The sequence below is a fragment of the Gallus gallus genome, chromosome 14 (genome assembly GCF_016699485.2).
Source record: "Gallus gallus isolate bGalGal1 chromosome 14, bGalGal1.mat.broiler.GRCg7b, whole genome shotgun sequence".
Lineage (NCBI taxonomy): Eukaryota > Metazoa > Chordata > Aves > Galliformes > Phasianidae > Gallus > Gallus gallus.
The window spans coordinates 12,204,197-12,221,814 of NC_052545.1; the positions used below are offsets into that span (position 1 = coordinate 12,204,197).

Here is a 17,618-nt window from a genome sequence, read left to right on the forward strand (position 1 = left end):
TGGTGATCTGGAATAAAATGCTACTCTGGTTTTCAGCGCTGGTAACAGCTTGAAAAGCTGCAGCATTGATAGCATTCAGGATGTCTGTTCTTCATGCAGCAGTGTAGGCAGGGCAGGCGGGGGATTGAATGCTGCTGCTGTGCCTGTATGAATGTTTCAGCTTGTTCCTCTTCCTGGCAAATTGCAAAGTGACTTGCAGTGACAGTAAGATGCCTGTGTGACATGGCTGATCTGATGTGTGCTATAGAGCTGGAGGCACGTTGGTAGCTGTAGCTTTCCTTTGCCAATGGCAGTCAGTGCAAAGGAACCGTTTGCTTTGTTGTTTCACAGGTTTCTTCACCATGAGCGCAGGTCTCCTTCCAAGGGAGGAACTCGCTCCTCAAGGTAGCTCATGCAGATGCTCTCTCACCCAGCCATTTTGTTTAAGGAGGTTGGCTTGTTTGCAGATGTACTTGAATAACCTGCCTGCAGGACAAGGCCTGGTGCTGTGTACAAAGTAGCCTCTGTAGATTCATGGCTAGATTGTCCATTGGAAAAGCCAGTGCTATTAGACGGTCCTTGCTAGTGGAATTTGCAAGTGTTTGATGTACCCCAGTGTGACATTTGAGGTTGGCTGCAGGTTCCACTTTGCAAGCAACTGCCTTTTCTGACTTTAATTCCCTGCCTTGGCAAACATGTTAGAGTGAAGTAAGGAAGGATGTGAAAGCAAACATTAAATCAGTGAGTCATGCTTACCTTGGAAGAGTAGAAAGAATCCTACTTTTACTAAGAAAGATAATGTCTCATAATCTAGATATTGCTTTTAGATGTCCTGCCATGCTCATAAAATGTCAGTGCTAAGCAGTTATCCAATGGATGCAATAAATCCTGACATGAATTGGACTTCTGCCATGTAGTCTTGTTTCCTCTCTCTCTTCAGCTCTAAAAGTATCATCTTCCTTAGTTCATGAATTCCCTTTTGCTTCCAGCTATGAGTCATATTGTTCATGGTTTTATCAATGCAACTTAATATGACAACACAGCTTATTCTGCAGTGTGTCACCAATGCTGGGGCTCTAAGACAGAGCCCTTCCGCACAGTGGTGCAGAGAACCCAGCAGAGTAGGGTCAAGGTTGTGTCCTTTTAATCTGACACTTTCGTTTTTTCTTCCAGGCATGGGTCATGGAGAGAACCTGTTAACCCTTACTATGTCAACACGGGATATGCCATGGCACCAGCCACCAGTGCCAACGACAGCGAGCAGCAGAGCATGTCCAGTGATGCGGATACGATGTCGCTCACAGACAGCAGCATGTAAGTGACTTTAATCCGATGTGACAATAAATGGGAGAATGGGAGTGGGTTTTTTTAGTGCTGGTGCTGTTTTTGTGTGAGTCTGACGTTGCAACAGGTGGTGTTGGGCAGAATATCTGACTAGACCAAGGTCACGATCATTCCAGCTTTCTTTCAAGTGGAGTAGTTTTGTCACTGTGCTGGCTACACAGCCTTGCTGTTCCTGGGAACATTTGCAACATCAAATGATTTAAGTGAGCTAAAACAAATGAGGTAGGAGTTCTGACAGTGTTTCTTGCCAAGTGCAAATAGATGTGAGCTCTCTTTGAGTTCCTCTTCAGGTTCCTCCTTGTTAGGATGAATCAAATGGCAACCCCATCAAGACTGTTCTTTTTCATGTCTTTTATCTTTTCAAAGTTCCCACTTGCTCCTGAAAACCACAGCATTTGGGTGGCTGATTACTGGGGAAAAGAAAAAGGGATGCAATAAGAATTCCAGTGTTTTGCTGGAATACAGCTCGGGAAACTCCTCATCCTTCTTATCCAAAGCTAAGGCAGAACTTCATTTTAGTTGTACCTCTGTTACCCTCATTTAATATCGTGAATCACAGGGCAAACCTGGGTGTAGGACAGTACCTACAAGTGATGGGACCTTGGGCTCGCATCCAGGTTCCTCACTGCAAAATTACAGTGTTACCTTCACTGCTTTGTGCCTTGCTCATGCCTAGAAGCAGCTTTTTCTCCAAAGCACATTGTAAAAGTTAAGCAGGGAAGTATCAAATTATTTCTTTAAGTCTATGTAATAGAAAGATTAAGTAGATTGAGGAGCTTTTGAAGACAGGAGATGTTGACTAAGACTCGGTAGCTGGGCTATAGGATGTCAGTAGAAGTGCACCCTAAAAGAAGAGAACTCTGGCATTTGGGAAGCTGTTCATTCAGAGCTGGCAGAGGATCCTGCTGGCTTTCTGTCCTCTCTGCAAGCATGTGCCAGCAGGGCTGTGCTGGACATGCTGGATTTGCTGCATGCATGTGTTGAGGTAACAGAATGGGTCTTGAAGGTCAGGTAGGATCTTTTACATTATAATTCCAATCCAGGATGTGCTCTGCTCCCTGTTGGTTTGTTACCACAGATTTGGAAGCTATCCACCTGTGCATATCATGGCAAGATGGTAAAGGCTGGTGCATTAGCAGCTCATCCTCAGTTGGGTACTTCACAAGTGAAACGATCACTGCGTGGCTTTGATGGTTCGGGGATGTTTAAAAACTGAAACTGATGAATCTCCACATCATAGTTAGCCTGACATGCCTATAGGAGCCTGCTTCCTCTGCCACAGATTTAAAACTAAGCCGTCTGGGGAGCTACAAGGTGTTGTCATCTATCTGCCAGACGTACAACACAGAACTTCATAAAAGTACGTAGGAATCCAGACCATCTGTATGACATTATCCACCTGCAAAAGTCTAGTGATGCAGAGACTGAGGACAATGCGTGTGCCATATGCTGTGTGAATGAAGCAGCATCTGCCGTTCCCTTCTGTAACGAAATCGCCAAAATTTTCACATCTGTGTCACAAATACCTGAAAATCCTGATAGTTCTGTCTCTGGGGAGCCAGCAACTGTAAGTTAGCCCGAGAGACTCATCACAAAACTGGGGTTTCGAGAGTGAAGGCAATCATCTCTGCCCTGCCAGGAACAGACCTCTGACACCATAAAGGGGATCAGCTCTGCAGGACTCACTGTGCCTTTTTGCTGGTCCTCTGGGTGATACGGAGATTTTGCCTGATGACCTTTCTACAGATGCTATTTTGCATTCTGTCCTTTCAGTAGGTTACCTTCTAACAACAGTACAAAACATGGACTGGGTACTAGCCTGGCTCTCGACTTGATGGCTGTCAGTGACAGAATTGCTTCTGTAAATTCAGGATATTCCTATGCTGAATGGGAATTCTCACTAATTTGTATCATGATCTATGCCCTAGGCATAGCGTGCCAGGCCAGAGGCCAAGGGTAGAAATACTCTTCTGCACCTTGTGCAGTCAAGCCAAACAGACCTCTGTGGTCCTGTACCCAAACTCAGCTGCACTGGGGAACATGTTGACATACCTGGAGAATGGGAGTTGTTGGATGGCTTTTGTAGTAAGTGATCTGAGATACGCTGTCTTCTGACTGTCCTCTGAACTGCTATTCAGGATTGACAGAGCTTTCTACTTCTCTTCTTGATTTTTTCCTGCAAACTGTTCAACCTGTAATTACTTTTCAGTAGGATTATTCACTGACCAGTCCTAATGGTCTGGTGACCATTCTGCTTTTACACAGCTTGTACTGGGGAGCTCCCTCCAAATCTTATTTGCTTTTTCTAGTTACTACCCTTGTGACAGAGCAGTGCATCTCATCTGTGAGATATCTTCCTTATAAAGATGTTCTGCAAAGGAAGGAAAAGTTATGAGTTTGCTGTTGCTGCATCTCTGTGAAGGAAAAAAAAAAAATGATTTTGGGGAAAGCATTCAATGTTTGGTCTGTTTTTTAATAGTTCAAATGTGATGTGTCTTTCTGTAGAGCAGAAACGCTTTGGTTCTTCAAGCAAAAGGTGACAGGTTTACAGAATTAGGAGACTGTTTCATTAACGGCGGTGCTGTAAACACAAAGTCCTCCAAGAGGCAAGTTTAGTGTCTCTGAATGTCAGGAGCTGTCAGACCTCATTCAAGAAACTTTCCAGCCTGTGTCATGGGTGCCATTAATGGGTGCTGCCCGTCAAGATGCAGCAATTCCCAGCTGCCCTTGGTTAATACAGTGAGCCAGTAAATCTGCAGCATGGCTGCTGACATTGCTGGCAGAATGACCTGCCCACCCAGCTCTGGGCAGTGCTGCCGGCTGTGCTCCCAGATATCCAGGCAGGGGCCCTCAGGGACCTCCTCCCCTCACAGTGCTCATGCTGCAGATTGAGATCTGTGGGTCTACCCTGAGACAGCTGCCTGCAGGATCCAGCAGATGTGAGGTTGGCAACGGTGGCATACAGGGAAGCCAGCCCCCAGGGAGAGACAGTGCAAGGAACACCTCGGCTGGGCAGGATTCCCATCGTGGGGATGTTTGGACTGACATTCCTATCCCCCGTTCTGTGTCTCAGCCTCAGAGGTTCCCCAGGTCTCCTGTAGCTCTTAACCAAACCTGAGAGCTCCACAGCTGTAATGTGTCAGCAATAGGATGCCGAACAAGCGAACCTATTCCCTCAAAACCTGAGAGAGCTGGTGAATAAGGTGACTTCTCTATCTGCTGCAGTGGCTCTAAGCAAGCCCCAAGTGTGCTTGCTGCCAGCTGTGTGAGGACATGGAGTTGTTTAGGAACAGTTCTTGAGTATTCGCTCCTCAGTGGCACCAGCGCCTCACTCCTTACCCATGTCGTGTTGCAAAATGGAGGATGCAGACCTTGGCCGAAGTAGCACAGGAGGCAAAGAGTGCCCCTGGGGCAGAAAACTGTAGAGGACCACTAATTTAAGGGGTCAGTTTAATACAGGTACAGCTGTCTTGTCACAGACTTCTATGATTCTTCTTACTCGTTAATTTCTTTGGAGGACTACTCTGAAGCTAGCAGGGGTCATGTAACTTTGTTATCAGAAGAGATAGATGTAAGAGCTCTTCAAAACTAATTAGCTTTTAGCACTTCCTTTTCCACTGGTCCATTGGGCTCATGGGGTTGCACTAATAGTTATACCTGCTGTAGGTTGTGATCATTTATGCCCAAGCTCTTCACCCTCCTAATTTTTATTTCAGTAGCCATAATTTCTTTCTCTCACAAGCAGAATAATTTCTGTTTAACCATCCCGTGCTTCTTTATTCTTTGTTCCTTTTCCTTAAGGCATTTTATCCCTTCTGCGCCCACCATAGGCTGCTTCTAGGACTTTAATTATCACCAATACGTGTACTGCCTCCTGCTAATAACTAGCCCAATCACACAGTGGTTCCTTTTAAGTAAGTCTCAAAAATCATAAGGGTATATCTATGATCCTTTTGTGCATCTCAAACTGAATGCATGCAGATTTATCCCCAAATTAGGGTTCTGGACATATGGCCTTGATTTTTGATTTACAAAGGCTGTCTGCATTGAATACTTGCCCTTCATTACCAAATTTTGTAACAGTTTCACATAATATTGCTGAACCTGTCTGCCTTCTGAGTTTCAAAGGAATTTTTGCAGAATTGCTCAAGGCAGCAGAAATGAAGAACAACCAGATTCAAGTTAGAGAGGGACTCCTGCTGCTTGACAAGACTTGCATGTCGTGGTGCTTTGAATTTAGGTCTCCTCTAAGGAAAACGGCAATAAAAGCTTCATTTGATGATGAGCAAGCTTCTTCTCTATGTATGCTGTTTACATATAGCAGTCAAGCTCAATAATGAAGAAATGTAGCTTGTGCTCAAAGGCGGTGTGTGGATGGCGTGTGATCCCAAGTGGAAGCCTCTGTGACCCAACATCAGAAGAGCACGTGTCTGGTCAATGATGATGCAGACATGGGTAATTGAGGGGTACTCCGGAGTGCTGATGGTAAACTGGGGCAGCACACAGGTGCACGGAGAGCACGGCCTGGTGCCTAGGTGTGATCTTCCACTGCTAGCCGGGTCAGGGCAGAGAAGAAGGCTAATGCATGCCATGCATTGTGGATTCCTTTGCTTTGGTATACTGTGGTTGCCGGCAGCTCTCTTGCAAGCTTTGATATCCTACTGATCATGGCAAAACAGGTTTTGGAAGTGTGAGTTCCCCACAGGCTGCATGCACCGCCGTGGAAAACTGCTAGCAAAAACCTGAGTGATGCTCTCCAGACTTCTGAGCTGGGGCAGAGGTAAGAACAGGACCCTGCGTGTGAATAGCATCTTTCCAAAGGCGAGGGTGCATCCTCTGGGTGCGAGGGGTTGTCACAACAGGTACTCAAGGGGCATAAAGGCACCTCCAGGTGTGAAGTCAACTAGCAAAAGCTGAAATGCATTAAATTGCCACGTGGTGTTCCAATTCAGATGCAGAAATGCCTCAGGTCAGTGTGGCTCTTCTCTTTATTTCTGCAAGAGCTTAGGGCAGTAAATAAGAGGTAAAGTCTCCTACTTCAGGCCAGTGTTGAAGTCCAGCTAACTAACAGCACTCACTCCTTTGGGTGTCACCTTGCTGGGATCCGAGCTTCACCTGCCAGGCACCACAGCAGCCCTTGCTCCTGACTCCTGCCCACTCTGCCCCCACTGGGGTCAGCCTGCTCCAGAGCAAGCATGGCAGTATCCTGGAACGTTAAGGGTGGCAGTTACTCCTTCAGAGCACCTTGCAGATGAAGTGCTATTCCTTCAATGACTGCTCTTTGGCCAAAGTGCCTGGTGGTTTTTCCATCGTGTTTTTTGATGTGAGAAAGGTCCCTTGGTGACAGTGGTGCTTTAGTAAGAGTAATTGGTAGCAAACATCAGCTTCTCTGTGGGTTTGCGTCCTGTCTTTCCTGCGGTCACTGATCCAGGATGACCTTGAGTTCTGCTGTAGTAACAGCTTTTTAATTTAAAAGATCCAAAACGAGGATTTCCAACTTGATAAGGCAGTGGTTGGACTTGGAGAGCAGCGAAGAAGGCGCTGGTGAGTAATGTCCCACTGCAGAGCACCAGCAAATCCTCTGCCCATCCTGCTCCTGCACACTGGTTTGGAGAGGAGAGGCGGCCACTGCATTTCCAAGGTAGCAAACAAATTAATGATCACTACGTAAGTTACAGAAACACTCTTATTCCCCCCACTGCACCTTAGCACAGAGCTTTACTGCTGCTGAAGAAAATGGCGCGATGAAACAAGTGGAAACAGCTTGGGAAAGTTTCCTTGTAAAAGTAGATGTGCTCTAAAAAAGTTGTGATTTTTATAAATATATATATATATATATATATGTATTATTTCTCTATCTATTGAAAATATCTCAAAGCAAGCTACCTGACAAAAGGAAAACAAAAGTACGGTATTGCTTTTCCTTGCTTTTCCCCCATCTATTGAATAAGGTTTTGTTGGGATAAAATTAAAGTGCTTATCTTTGAATTTGCTTCCTCTGGTTGAGTTGGCACAGTACATTGAACGAAGGAATGTTCCAAGTTCAGAGGTGGCATTGGGGAATCTAGTTAAAATGACATCAAAGGCAGCACAGCAGGGCTGAACATGTGTTTGAAGCCGGATAGATTAGAGGCCATTATCAGCCTTTCGCTACTGTGCTCTGAACAAAAGTCGCTCTTTCCGCTGGGACTGCTGCTGGGAGAATTAAAAGACAGAGAGAAAGAAAGAAAGAAAGAAAGAAAGGAGGAAAGAAAGAAAGAAAGAAAGAAAGAAAGAAAGAAAAAGGCAAAAAAAAAAAAAAAAAAGGCAAGAAAGAAAAATTGCACCTTCTAATATAACGCTGCCCTTCCCTGAAGGTCCGTGCGGCTGCACTGGGCGAGCTGTGTGCCATGCCCTGGGTTGTGTGGCTGAGATGTTGTTTATTGATTGCGACCAGCAATGGCTCATGACATGGCACAGAAAAGCTCGGCCGGTAGAACTCATCACTCCTTTTGTTGCCATCCGTTGTGGAAAAAAGCTGTGCCTCGGCGCCATGGAGCTGCTTAACCGTTGCGACTCTCAGTCGTTCCGCAAATGGAGGTTCATCATTAAAGAAAATGAAGCTTTCTAATGAAAGCCATCACCATCGCCCGTTGTTATAGCAACGCTGCGGAAAATTGCTCTGCTCGGTGGCGTGTCATTGACGGGGCGCAGCGGAGGTGATGCTCCGAGATGTGCTCTTCCTCCTCCTGCATTACCTGCGACCGGCAGCCGGGGCTGCAATTAGCCCAGCTCATTTTCTCTTTGGTCATTTGTCTTCCTACTCGGAAGCTCTTGTCATTAATCATAGGTTTTATTTTGTTTTAACGTGTTTAATTTTGTGGCGTTGCAGTCGTTGAATAAGCAAAAGCTGTAAATTAAAAGAGGAGCATTCCAAATTGCCCAGCTCTAGGGTAGCGTTTGGTTTTGCGCTAGCTGGTTTCTCTCAGCATAGCCCCGTTTCATTAGGATGTGAGCCATTTCCTTATCAGAACTGAGCTCCACTTCGGTTGCATTCCTCTCATCCCATGACGGTTTCAATGGTGAAAACAAAAATGCGGTTCTTTTTGTTTTTCCCTGAAGCTGTGCTTGGTCAGTGCTGCTTTGCCACCAGCAGTGCTTCACCCAACACCGGCAGCTGGGATGGGAGCCCTCTCAGCACACACTGCTGGCAGGCAGCCCCAGCTGCTGGCCTTCGTGGGGCAGGGCTCGCTGCCACCATGGTCAGCTTCCCCACGGGGCCCACAAGGACATGGACCTGAGCAGGGCCTGCGTGCTGCTGCCCAGGGCCCTCCTCCCTTCCTCCAGTCTCCTCTGCGGCCAGCACTAGGTTATTTCACCCAATAATCATAGAATCATTAAGGTGGAAAAGACCTTCAAGGTCCCCAGGTCCAACCCCACCATGCCCACTGACCACGTCCTCAGTGCCACATCCCCACAGTTCCGGAACACCTCCATGGATGGTGACTCCCCCACCTCCCTGGGCAGCAGTGCCACTGCATCACCTCTCTTTCCGAGAAGGAATGTTTCCTAACACCCAGCCTGAACCTCACCAGCACAACTTGAGGCCAGCACCTCTCATAGAAAGCAACTAACTATAAAGGTGCCAGGATGTAGTCCAGGTCCTCCTCCCTGCCTGCTGCCCGTGGCAGTGCTTGCAGGAGCCCTGCAGTCATCTGGGAGTCCTGCCTTGCTCTGCTCTTGGCAAATGCTGCCCGAATCCCCAGCACTATCCCTCATGCCCTCCTTCACCTGCCCTTTCTCAAGCATAGGAAGTTTCCTACCTGCCGTTCTGTGGCAGCAAGGCTTTAGTGAATATTGAGTGATGAAGACCAGCTCATGAAAGGCACTAAAGCAGGGCATGTTGTTGCTTTGTTCTGGCAGAGATGGGATCCCACCGTACAGACTCCGGAAACAGCATCGCAGAGAGATGCAAGAAAGTGCCAAAGCAAATGGACGTGTGCCACTACCTCACATTCCTGTAAGTAGCTCTGTCTCCTTCTGCAGAGGTAAATATGCAAAATATGTGAGATCTCTAGCTTGCATTGCTCTGCTTGCTCAAGCGTCAGTTTAACCTTCCTTAGCACTGCGCTCATTCGGGAATGGAAATCGTGGTGCTGAAAAGAACGTGGGAGGGGAAGGAAGGTTTGGTAGCCTTCTGCCAAACTCAGCATCCGGGGGTGCCCAAAACACAGCATTTTTCATAGAGCTCTGTCTGCAGGCAGTTGTTTCTCCAGGACAAGAATGGAAACCCAGGCAGGCTGGGGTGGCTGCTTGCAAGGAGATGGCATGCCTCTGGGGGAGCTGGGCATGTCTGGGAGGTGGAGGATGCTGCAGGGCATGAAGGCTGATGCAGCTCTCAGCCGAGGTCAGCTGGGGAGAAATGAAGCAATCCCAGGCAGTATTTTTGCAGTGGGCAGCAAAAGGGAGTCCTGCTGTGCTCTCGAGGTCTCTGCAAAGCTTGCCTGGCAGTACAAGGTGGGGAAGCAAGGAAGGTGCAGCCGTAAATAAGCTCCCCAGTTACTTCAGGTAAGCAACAGCTTTTGGAAGATGAGAATCACTGTTAGGGCTCTGCAGCACCATCTGCAGCTCTGCTTATTATTTTCTTTCTGTGAGAAGTCACAGGTGACATTTAATATTTAGCAGGGAATAAAGGTGCTTCTTTCCCCTCCGGACAGCTGGACTCCAGCACAAAACAAATTGGAGGGGGAAAAAAAAGAAAGCCTTCCATCTGCTTTTTCCAGAAGTGCCTTCAAACTTGACACAGCTGTTCTCGTCCTGCCGTGCCGTGCAAGCAGAAAGACACCCTTGTTTTAATCTGATTAGAAAAAGAAGGGGAAAAAAAAGAAAGAAAACACCACTCTTTTTTTTTTTTTTTTTTTTTTTTCCCTCTTTAAAATTAGATTATTTTCCTTAGATTTAAGAGGGTCTCCTGTGCTTTGATCAGCGGGCTGACAATAAAAGCCCTGGCTGTGGGCACTCAGCAGCCATCCTTGCTCAGCCACCTCTCTTTTCACACAGTTGCTCTCGCAGTGTGGCCGCCCTTGAAAAGGCTGGCTGGGTGCCTCTTTCTTTCACTTGATGCTGTTTTTACTGTAAGCATTGCTTTGTTAGAGTGGAAGTTTGAAAGCTCGGCCTTTATTTTTGTTGTTGTTGTTGTTGCTGTTACTGAACAGTGGGAACTACTGAGTGAATATTCCCTGACTTCAAAGCTTGTCAGCGCCTTTACCTTTTGGATAAAAATAATAGTGGCTTTCTGTTGATGTGTGCACTGGCAGTGCCTCAATGAACTGCAGGTTATAAGCTCGGAGTATGGAGCATTAAATATGTATAGTGAGCTGTGCTTTAACGAACTTCCATCTGCCAAACATTTCTTTTGTTAAAATGAATAAGTGTCATTCCAGCAGCAGTTCCTTGCAGGCTAATTAGTTTTACTTAGCATTAAATTTTATCGACCTTTTTGGGAACCTGTTAAGAGGGGAGGAGGGGGAAAACAAGGTTTAAATTGGCCACCTGCTGCTTATAAATTTATATATTATCCTACTTATCTACACGGTCCTTTAGAATTACATATTCCTTCTAAAGTACATACATGCGCTTCACAAGGATTTTGCTGTGAAACATTCGGTGTTCCCATTAGATTCTGTGCTGTAATTTTAAGTCCCAGGGAAAAAAAGGATCTTGGTGCATATTTATATGGGAGCGGAGGACTGAGAAGTCAAGTTAGTTCTAGTCTTTCTGTGGGGAATGAAAGTTTAGTTCAGACACTCTGGCACCTCCTGCCAGCCAATTACTGACACGGAATTGGCATTGACTTCAGAGAGGCACTGCTCTGCCCTCGCTTATCAATCAGCCAAGAAAGGAGATGGTAATTAGACAATGTGTTTTGACAACACCAGTGTGAAATGTTATGAAGTTGGTGTTTTAAAATACCCCTAACTGCAAGTTTATTGAATTAAACGTGGCCAATTAGCAAAGAGCCATGCAAATGTTTCTTCAAATGTTGCTTTCTAAAGCCAGTGGTTAGGATATCGTGCAGCCCGTGGCTGAGCAGCCTCTGTGAGCTGCCTGGACCTGGAGGTTAGCATGATTGTAAACACGAAGCAGTGACTGAATTGCAGCCTTTGGGGGAAGGTCTTTATGGACTCAATCTAACCAGTATAGCCAGAATCCATACTGCAGGATCTGCCTGCGGAATGCACGTCGTGTTTTTCTACTGATGGTAGAGAACCTCCAGAAAGTCATTTTAGAAGTCCATCAGAGACCTTAATGTTCCCTTTCAAATGAGTTACGGGGCGATTATGCAAAATTCTGAAAGAACTTAATATTGCTTCTAATAGCAGTGTACTTATTTAGATCTAGAAGCTATAAAGTGTTGTTCATAGGAGGTTGCCTGCAGCCATGCAGCCTCCAAACAGAGAAGACATGCGTTAGTCATGTAGGATTCCTCACTGCAGCTGGGGATCTTAGTGAGTGGATGGCTGTGTTCTTCATATTCCACACTTACAAACACTCAAAGTTTGGAAAAACTGTGTTTTCTGAAATGACTCTCTGCCCAGGAATGCAGTGGGTGAAGGTTTCTAGCAAGACCTTTGCTTTGTGCCTCTCCCAGGAACCTATTACATAGTGGGCGCACGTTGCTTTTCTTGTGGTTTTTCCTCCTTGCTCTTGAATTTGAGCAGCCATGGAGCAGCAAGGAAGAAAAAGGCAGGCAAGGTGCCAGAGGAAGAGGGGTAAAAGCCCAGAGAACATCGAGTCTTTCCTGTGCTGTTGTACTGTATTTACCCTGGCCCTGGCATTCATCAGTTCCCAGGTCGGGGTGGTAGATAGCCTTTTCTCCTGGGCAAAGTCAGAAGAATCCAACCTCAAGCATAAAGACTTGGGATTCCTTTTTTTGTTTGTTTTCCTGCACAGGTAAACCAGTTTGTGATGTTCTTGCTCTAGCTTGTTCATCTGGTGGGAGCTTTCCTGTCCTGCCCCACAATCACAAAAGCTGCAGCACACTGCAGTGTTTTCCTGCAAGGAGAGGACAAGCTCAGCTTTCCAGAAGGGTGCTCCATGCCGAAATCCAGCCATTCATAGGCTCTGCCACAGGTGTTTCTGGTAGGGACCTTTTGTCCTGTAAGAACATACCACAATGCAGTACATGGAGCTGTGAAACATGGGGATTCAGAAGCTCTTGTTTTCTTGAGTTCTCTAGCCAGCCATCTCCATTTCATCTCCAAGGCTGACTTTTGATCAAGCACTGGCAACTTGAGCATCATGGTGGCATCAAGCCTGTGTAAGGAATTTGAGATGTATCAACACAGAATTCTATGTCCTGGTCGGATCTGTCAGAAGTGGTTTAGCCCAACCCATGGATCCCTGGGGCTGATAAAAGACCTCCCCCCAGTGACAACACTGGGAAAATGATTTCATCTTAGTGCAATTGAATTTTATTCTTCCCAAGGGGAACCTGCAAGGCCCAGTGAGATTCTTCCCTTTCAGCTTTTTCATATGTAGATTACAGTAAAGCCAGCGCCCCTGTGATGAAGCTGAAGAGGTGGCAAAAACTCAGCAGGGAGGAAAGAATGAGGAAGGGCAGAGTAACCACAAAGAGCACGGAGCATCAGAGGTCCTGGCTTCTAACCTTGCAGACAGATGTGTGGCTCCTTGCCTGAGGTTCCATCCAACTCCACTCCACAAAGCATAGCTGGACAGAACTGGTGTGACAGAATGGGCGCACATTTCGGGTTCCTGTGTGTTCAGATGCACAACTTGGTCCTCAAACTGCTGTTTGGGAAGGTGGAATCCATCAAAAGCCAAGACCCACCTCAACCTCACAGAGCAAACCGTGTGACTCCCACTCCATCAGCTCCAAGAAAGGACGGAGGCTACCGGAGAGCTTCTGTATCTTCTGCTGATTCTTCCCAAACATAACTGAGCTGCAGACAATCGGTGTGTCAAGGATAAAGGACAGCGTTCTGATGATAGGTGCCCCAAGAAATCCTCCCTAACAGCTGTCACTAGGAAAGATTCCTTCATCCAGAACAATTCAAGCTATTTCTTTCTTGCCAGCCCATCTGGCATTCAGCCTCCCAGCCATTGTTCTCTGTAACCTCCCCAGCTCGGCGTGGTTTGGTTCTGGACAGACCTCATCTGAACTAGTGGCATTAAATAAAAGTAGATAGATAATTAAATAAAGCATTAGATAAAACAAAGTTATTTAAAAAGAACTGCTTCCTTTCTGGATTGTTGACCCAAAATGGCCAGAGATCTCATTCTGGTCCAGACTGGAGGGCTGTATCTTCCAAAACCAGCGGGTGTTGGAGCAGCCAGCTCTTGGAGAATGCTGCACCCTTTACTTGGAACAAAGGCATTTGGAGCCCTTCTGATTTTAGAACAATAAAGAGCTTATTTATGGCTCCCTGGGCAGGGCTCTGTGTGCTTATGGGGAGACAGAGGCAGGTTCAAAGTCCTGAGGCTCCAGTGGGTCCTCCTGCAGGCACAGGCTCAGCCTGGCTGGGTTTTCATGGAGTGGAGCATGTCTCCTTTCCCAAGTCAGGCCTGTTGTTTGATAGAAGTTTCAAATCCTTTGTTGTGGTAAGCCTTTTGAAGCAGATCAATGCACTGTATGCTTGCTGTCCAAGGAGACAGAGTCCTCAGCAGTGGTCTGCATTGTTTCAGCACAGGGAATTTGCATTTATTTTTTCCCAATACTGTTAGTTCTGGGGGATGTCTGAGTCGCTCATCGTTTGAGCTAGGAATAAAAGCAAACCCATGGGATTGTTCAGAGCATCATACTGCTTTCTGGCTTTCTGCAGGTCACCATTATGGGTCCCTACTAGAACAACATTGAGCGCATGGTTTGCACTTCATCCATAGCAAAGTGAGGTTTATTTCAGTTAAATTAAGCTTGGATGAACGGGGCAAGGACAGCTTCCTGGTGGGGGCCGCATCCTTCACATCACCTAGGCTGATATCACACCTCCATGAGCTGTTGTGCTGATTGAAAGCCTGCAGGACAAGGTAGTGTGTTTTGCAGATACAGCAGTTTATCAAAGAGAAAGGGAAAAGAGTTCACTGTAAAGGTTCCTAGACACAATTATTTTCATTCAGTCACTTTCAGGCTTTGAGAGAATGTGGGCAAACGGCTGAAGCATGACATAAAATACCGAAGGGGTCCTATCTGAAGCTCCCTACATAAACTAGTGACCTTGAATGTCTTCAGATACTCATTATAATGTGTTGGAGCTGTGCTTCTTAAGCACTGCTGCGCCTGGACCTTATTTCACCAGGGCTTAAACACGCAGCTTTGCAGAATTCAACCTATGTCCCCACTGCTGCAGCAGGCTGTGTGCTCGGGAGAGATTTTATTTTGGGATATTGCATTGCATCCAAGGCTATGAAAATCAAGGGAGATTCTTTCTTCGTTTTGCTTTTCTGTGGAAGCTGCTGCTTCTAATGCACTTCTAATGGAGCAGAGCTTGGTGCTGCCATCCTACAAACAGCCACAGTGAGAGCTGCTGTGTCTGAGGTGGCAGGAGGGATTGAACAGTCTCTGGTTGTGACTTGTCAGGTGAGAGAGAGGTTGCCCTCATGGGGAGCTGCTGATGTTACCGTGTGAGGTAGATGGGCTGCATGGTTCTGGGCTCACCTTCTGATGGAAGCAGGCTCCCTTAGCCAGTGCTTCCTCAGATATTGAGGAATGGGAAAGCGTCACTTGGGTCCTGGCAGCTCCACAATGAATAACAGGGAAGGGACTATCCCTGTCAGGTCTTAGCACTGTGATTATGCATGATTCGGGCATGTTTCTGTACCACACAAGGTCCAGATGCTAGAACTTGAGCTTTCTGTCCATCCAAAGGGAAGCTGTGTCTTGCCCTTGCACTTGTTGATAGCAGTAAGCATGGAAACAGATTTGGTGGCAGGGTTGGCTGAGTTTTGATCTCAGTGAGCAAAAAAACGGATGCTCTAAATTGCAACTTGGAACCTGAGTGTCACAGAAGACATCTCCAGCTTCGCAGTGCAGTGAGTGGGATACTCATTGCCCTTCCTTTTCTTCCCCTTGCTTTCCATTCAGCAGTTGGCAGAGAGGAAAACAAGGATTTGCATGCTTTTGTTAGTTCTGAGGCAAAGCGGTATTTTAGCCTCCTGCACTGGCCTTCATGCTGGCTCAGGGTAAATTTGGGTGGTCTCTAATCCTCTTTTAAGGACTCCAAGCTTGATGTCTGTTTCTGGTGCTGCATTTGTTCTTTTGGTGTGAGTTTTCTCCTATCTCCATATTTCGTTGTATCTCTGATCCTATAAAGTGTGCATTCCTCAGATGTTGGTGCTGAAGTATTTGACTGCGAGTTTTTATAATGTTGGATTTTCCTTATATTTTTCCTCCAGATTTTTGTTTTCTCTCTGCTGTCACTTCTTCTACTAGCAGAGTAGCAAAATAATGCATAAGGGATGAAAATAAGGAGAAAAATGCAATGGCTGTCAGCTTGATACTGTGCTACACAGACTCCTCATCCCAGAGCTCAGGAATTTAGGCACAAGGTAACTCAGCATAAGGGACTGAGAGTGCCCTTGAAGTTTATTCATTAGTTCACACAGGGCAGACAGAAAAGCGGTATCTCTGTGCTTGTGAGGTTGTTGATAAAGCAAGCAGGAGTCTTTGCCCAGCCCTGAAGAGATGGGATGCAATCATGCGTTCTTCTGGGTTCTGGTAAGAGAGGATGCTTTACAGAACAGTGGCCTTCCGTGGCTGGGTAGGTTTTAGCAGAAGCTGTGCCTGGAAGATGAAGAGAAGTAGGATTTCTTGAAGGCAGCTGGATTTAAACTCCTTTCTGCTCCTGTGAGCTAGATTTGCAGAGACTGGCAGTCTTATGCTGGTCCACCTGCAGTAAGCTGAACGTGCACGCTGGAGTTCTCCTTTCTGTCTAAATGAAAACATCACTACAGTAAGCATGATTCTTGACAGGTTTGTCTATCTGTTCTTTCCCCACCATCTGAGACCAGGATATTCATGTTGACCTTTTGTCATTTTGAGGATTATCACGTGCGTGTGTCTCTAAATGGAGTCTGATGCCAAAAGAGCTTGCTGCTTTTGGCTCTAGGACACCTTTGCCTATGTGAGGGGGTATATGGGCCTGGTAACAGACAGGGAGCTCATGAGCTTCCGAGTGGTCTGTCCCAAGCCTCACCCCTGTGTCTGCCAGCTTGGCTTCCCTGGGCTCCCACTGGGGCAATTGGCATTCCCAGTTATTTGTGCCTCCAGAATAAATGTGTGATTTTCTTACACCTTTTGCTAACCCCAGTGTGTTTTCCCTCCAGCGTACATATCGAATGCCAAAGGATATCCACGTTGAACCAGAAAAGTTTGCTGCAGAACTGATCAATCGTTTGGAAGAAGTACAGAAGGAACGTGAAGCAGAGGAGAAATTGGAGGAGCGCCTTAAACGCGTCCGAGCGGTCAGTAACCTCCTTGCCTCTTATACCAACCCAGGGACATTTGCTTACTTCACATCACAGGAGTTTTTTCAGCTGCCATGAAAGCAACGTGGGTGACCACATTTGTCACCTGCGTGGGGCTCCTGCAAGCTCCCTGTCACCGCAGGAGCTTCATGGAGCTGTGTGCCATGTGCAGGGCGCTGTGAGATCCTCCCTGCTGTCAGACACCAGGTGTGGCACAGCAGTGCCCACTTCTGTCCTGTTAGGGACTGTGGGTGCTCTCCATTGTCTTTGGCACCCTCACTGTCCTGTCCATCACAGACTTTGTAAACCATGCCTTTCATGTGAGGATGACATCTAGGTAACAGGGATTCGCCTTGAGCTGTGGGGTTTTGTGTTATCCGTATTTCCCCTTCTTAGGGCAAACAAGTGGCAGATTTTGTTACACTTGCAGTTGTTTGTGTGTGCCTTTAGTCTGTTTCTGCTAACTATGAAAGCCTTCTGTCCATCAGCGCCTAGCAAGCACATCCCTACATCAGGTGTAGCATCCAAAATTCCTCTCATGGGCAGAGAAATGCAGGGACTCCACGTGGGTGGCTGGGGAAGCCCAGCCTGTGGCACTGTGTGCTGGAAGCCCTGTTACTGATAGGGCCCTTCAAAGCCTGAGTATTTGGTAGATGAACCAAAAGCTTTTAGCTCCTCAGCAAGCTCTACAAGGGAGAGAAGGAGGTATTGGTCATCCAATTGTGAGACACCCTGTCAGCAGTACTGACACCTTACCTTTTCTTCTGATGTACTGCATCTCACAGGTAAGTGTTTATCTTGTGCTGGAGACACAGGAGACTCTTCAGAGGACA

The 17,618-nt window shown here is 46.6% G+C and overlaps 1 protein-coding gene across 6 annotated transcripts in view; it reads left to right on the forward strand.

The window, feature by feature from the left end:
• Positions 1–17,618, forward strand: part of AXIN1 (axin 1) — a 76,644-nt gene that overhangs the window by 44,900 nt on the left and 14,126 nt on the right. For all 6 annotated transcript variants that reach the window (XM_046900558.1, XM_025155050.3, XM_046900560.1 and 3 more), the window contains 3 exons: positions 1,153–1,293; positions 9,226–9,322; positions 16,645–16,782. In XM_046900558.1, the coding sequence (XP_046756514.1) occupies positions 1,153–1,293; positions 9,226–9,322; positions 16,645–16,782 (376 nt within the window). The remainder of the gene's footprint in view (positions 1–1,152; positions 1,294–9,225; positions 9,323–16,644; positions 16,783–17,618) is intronic.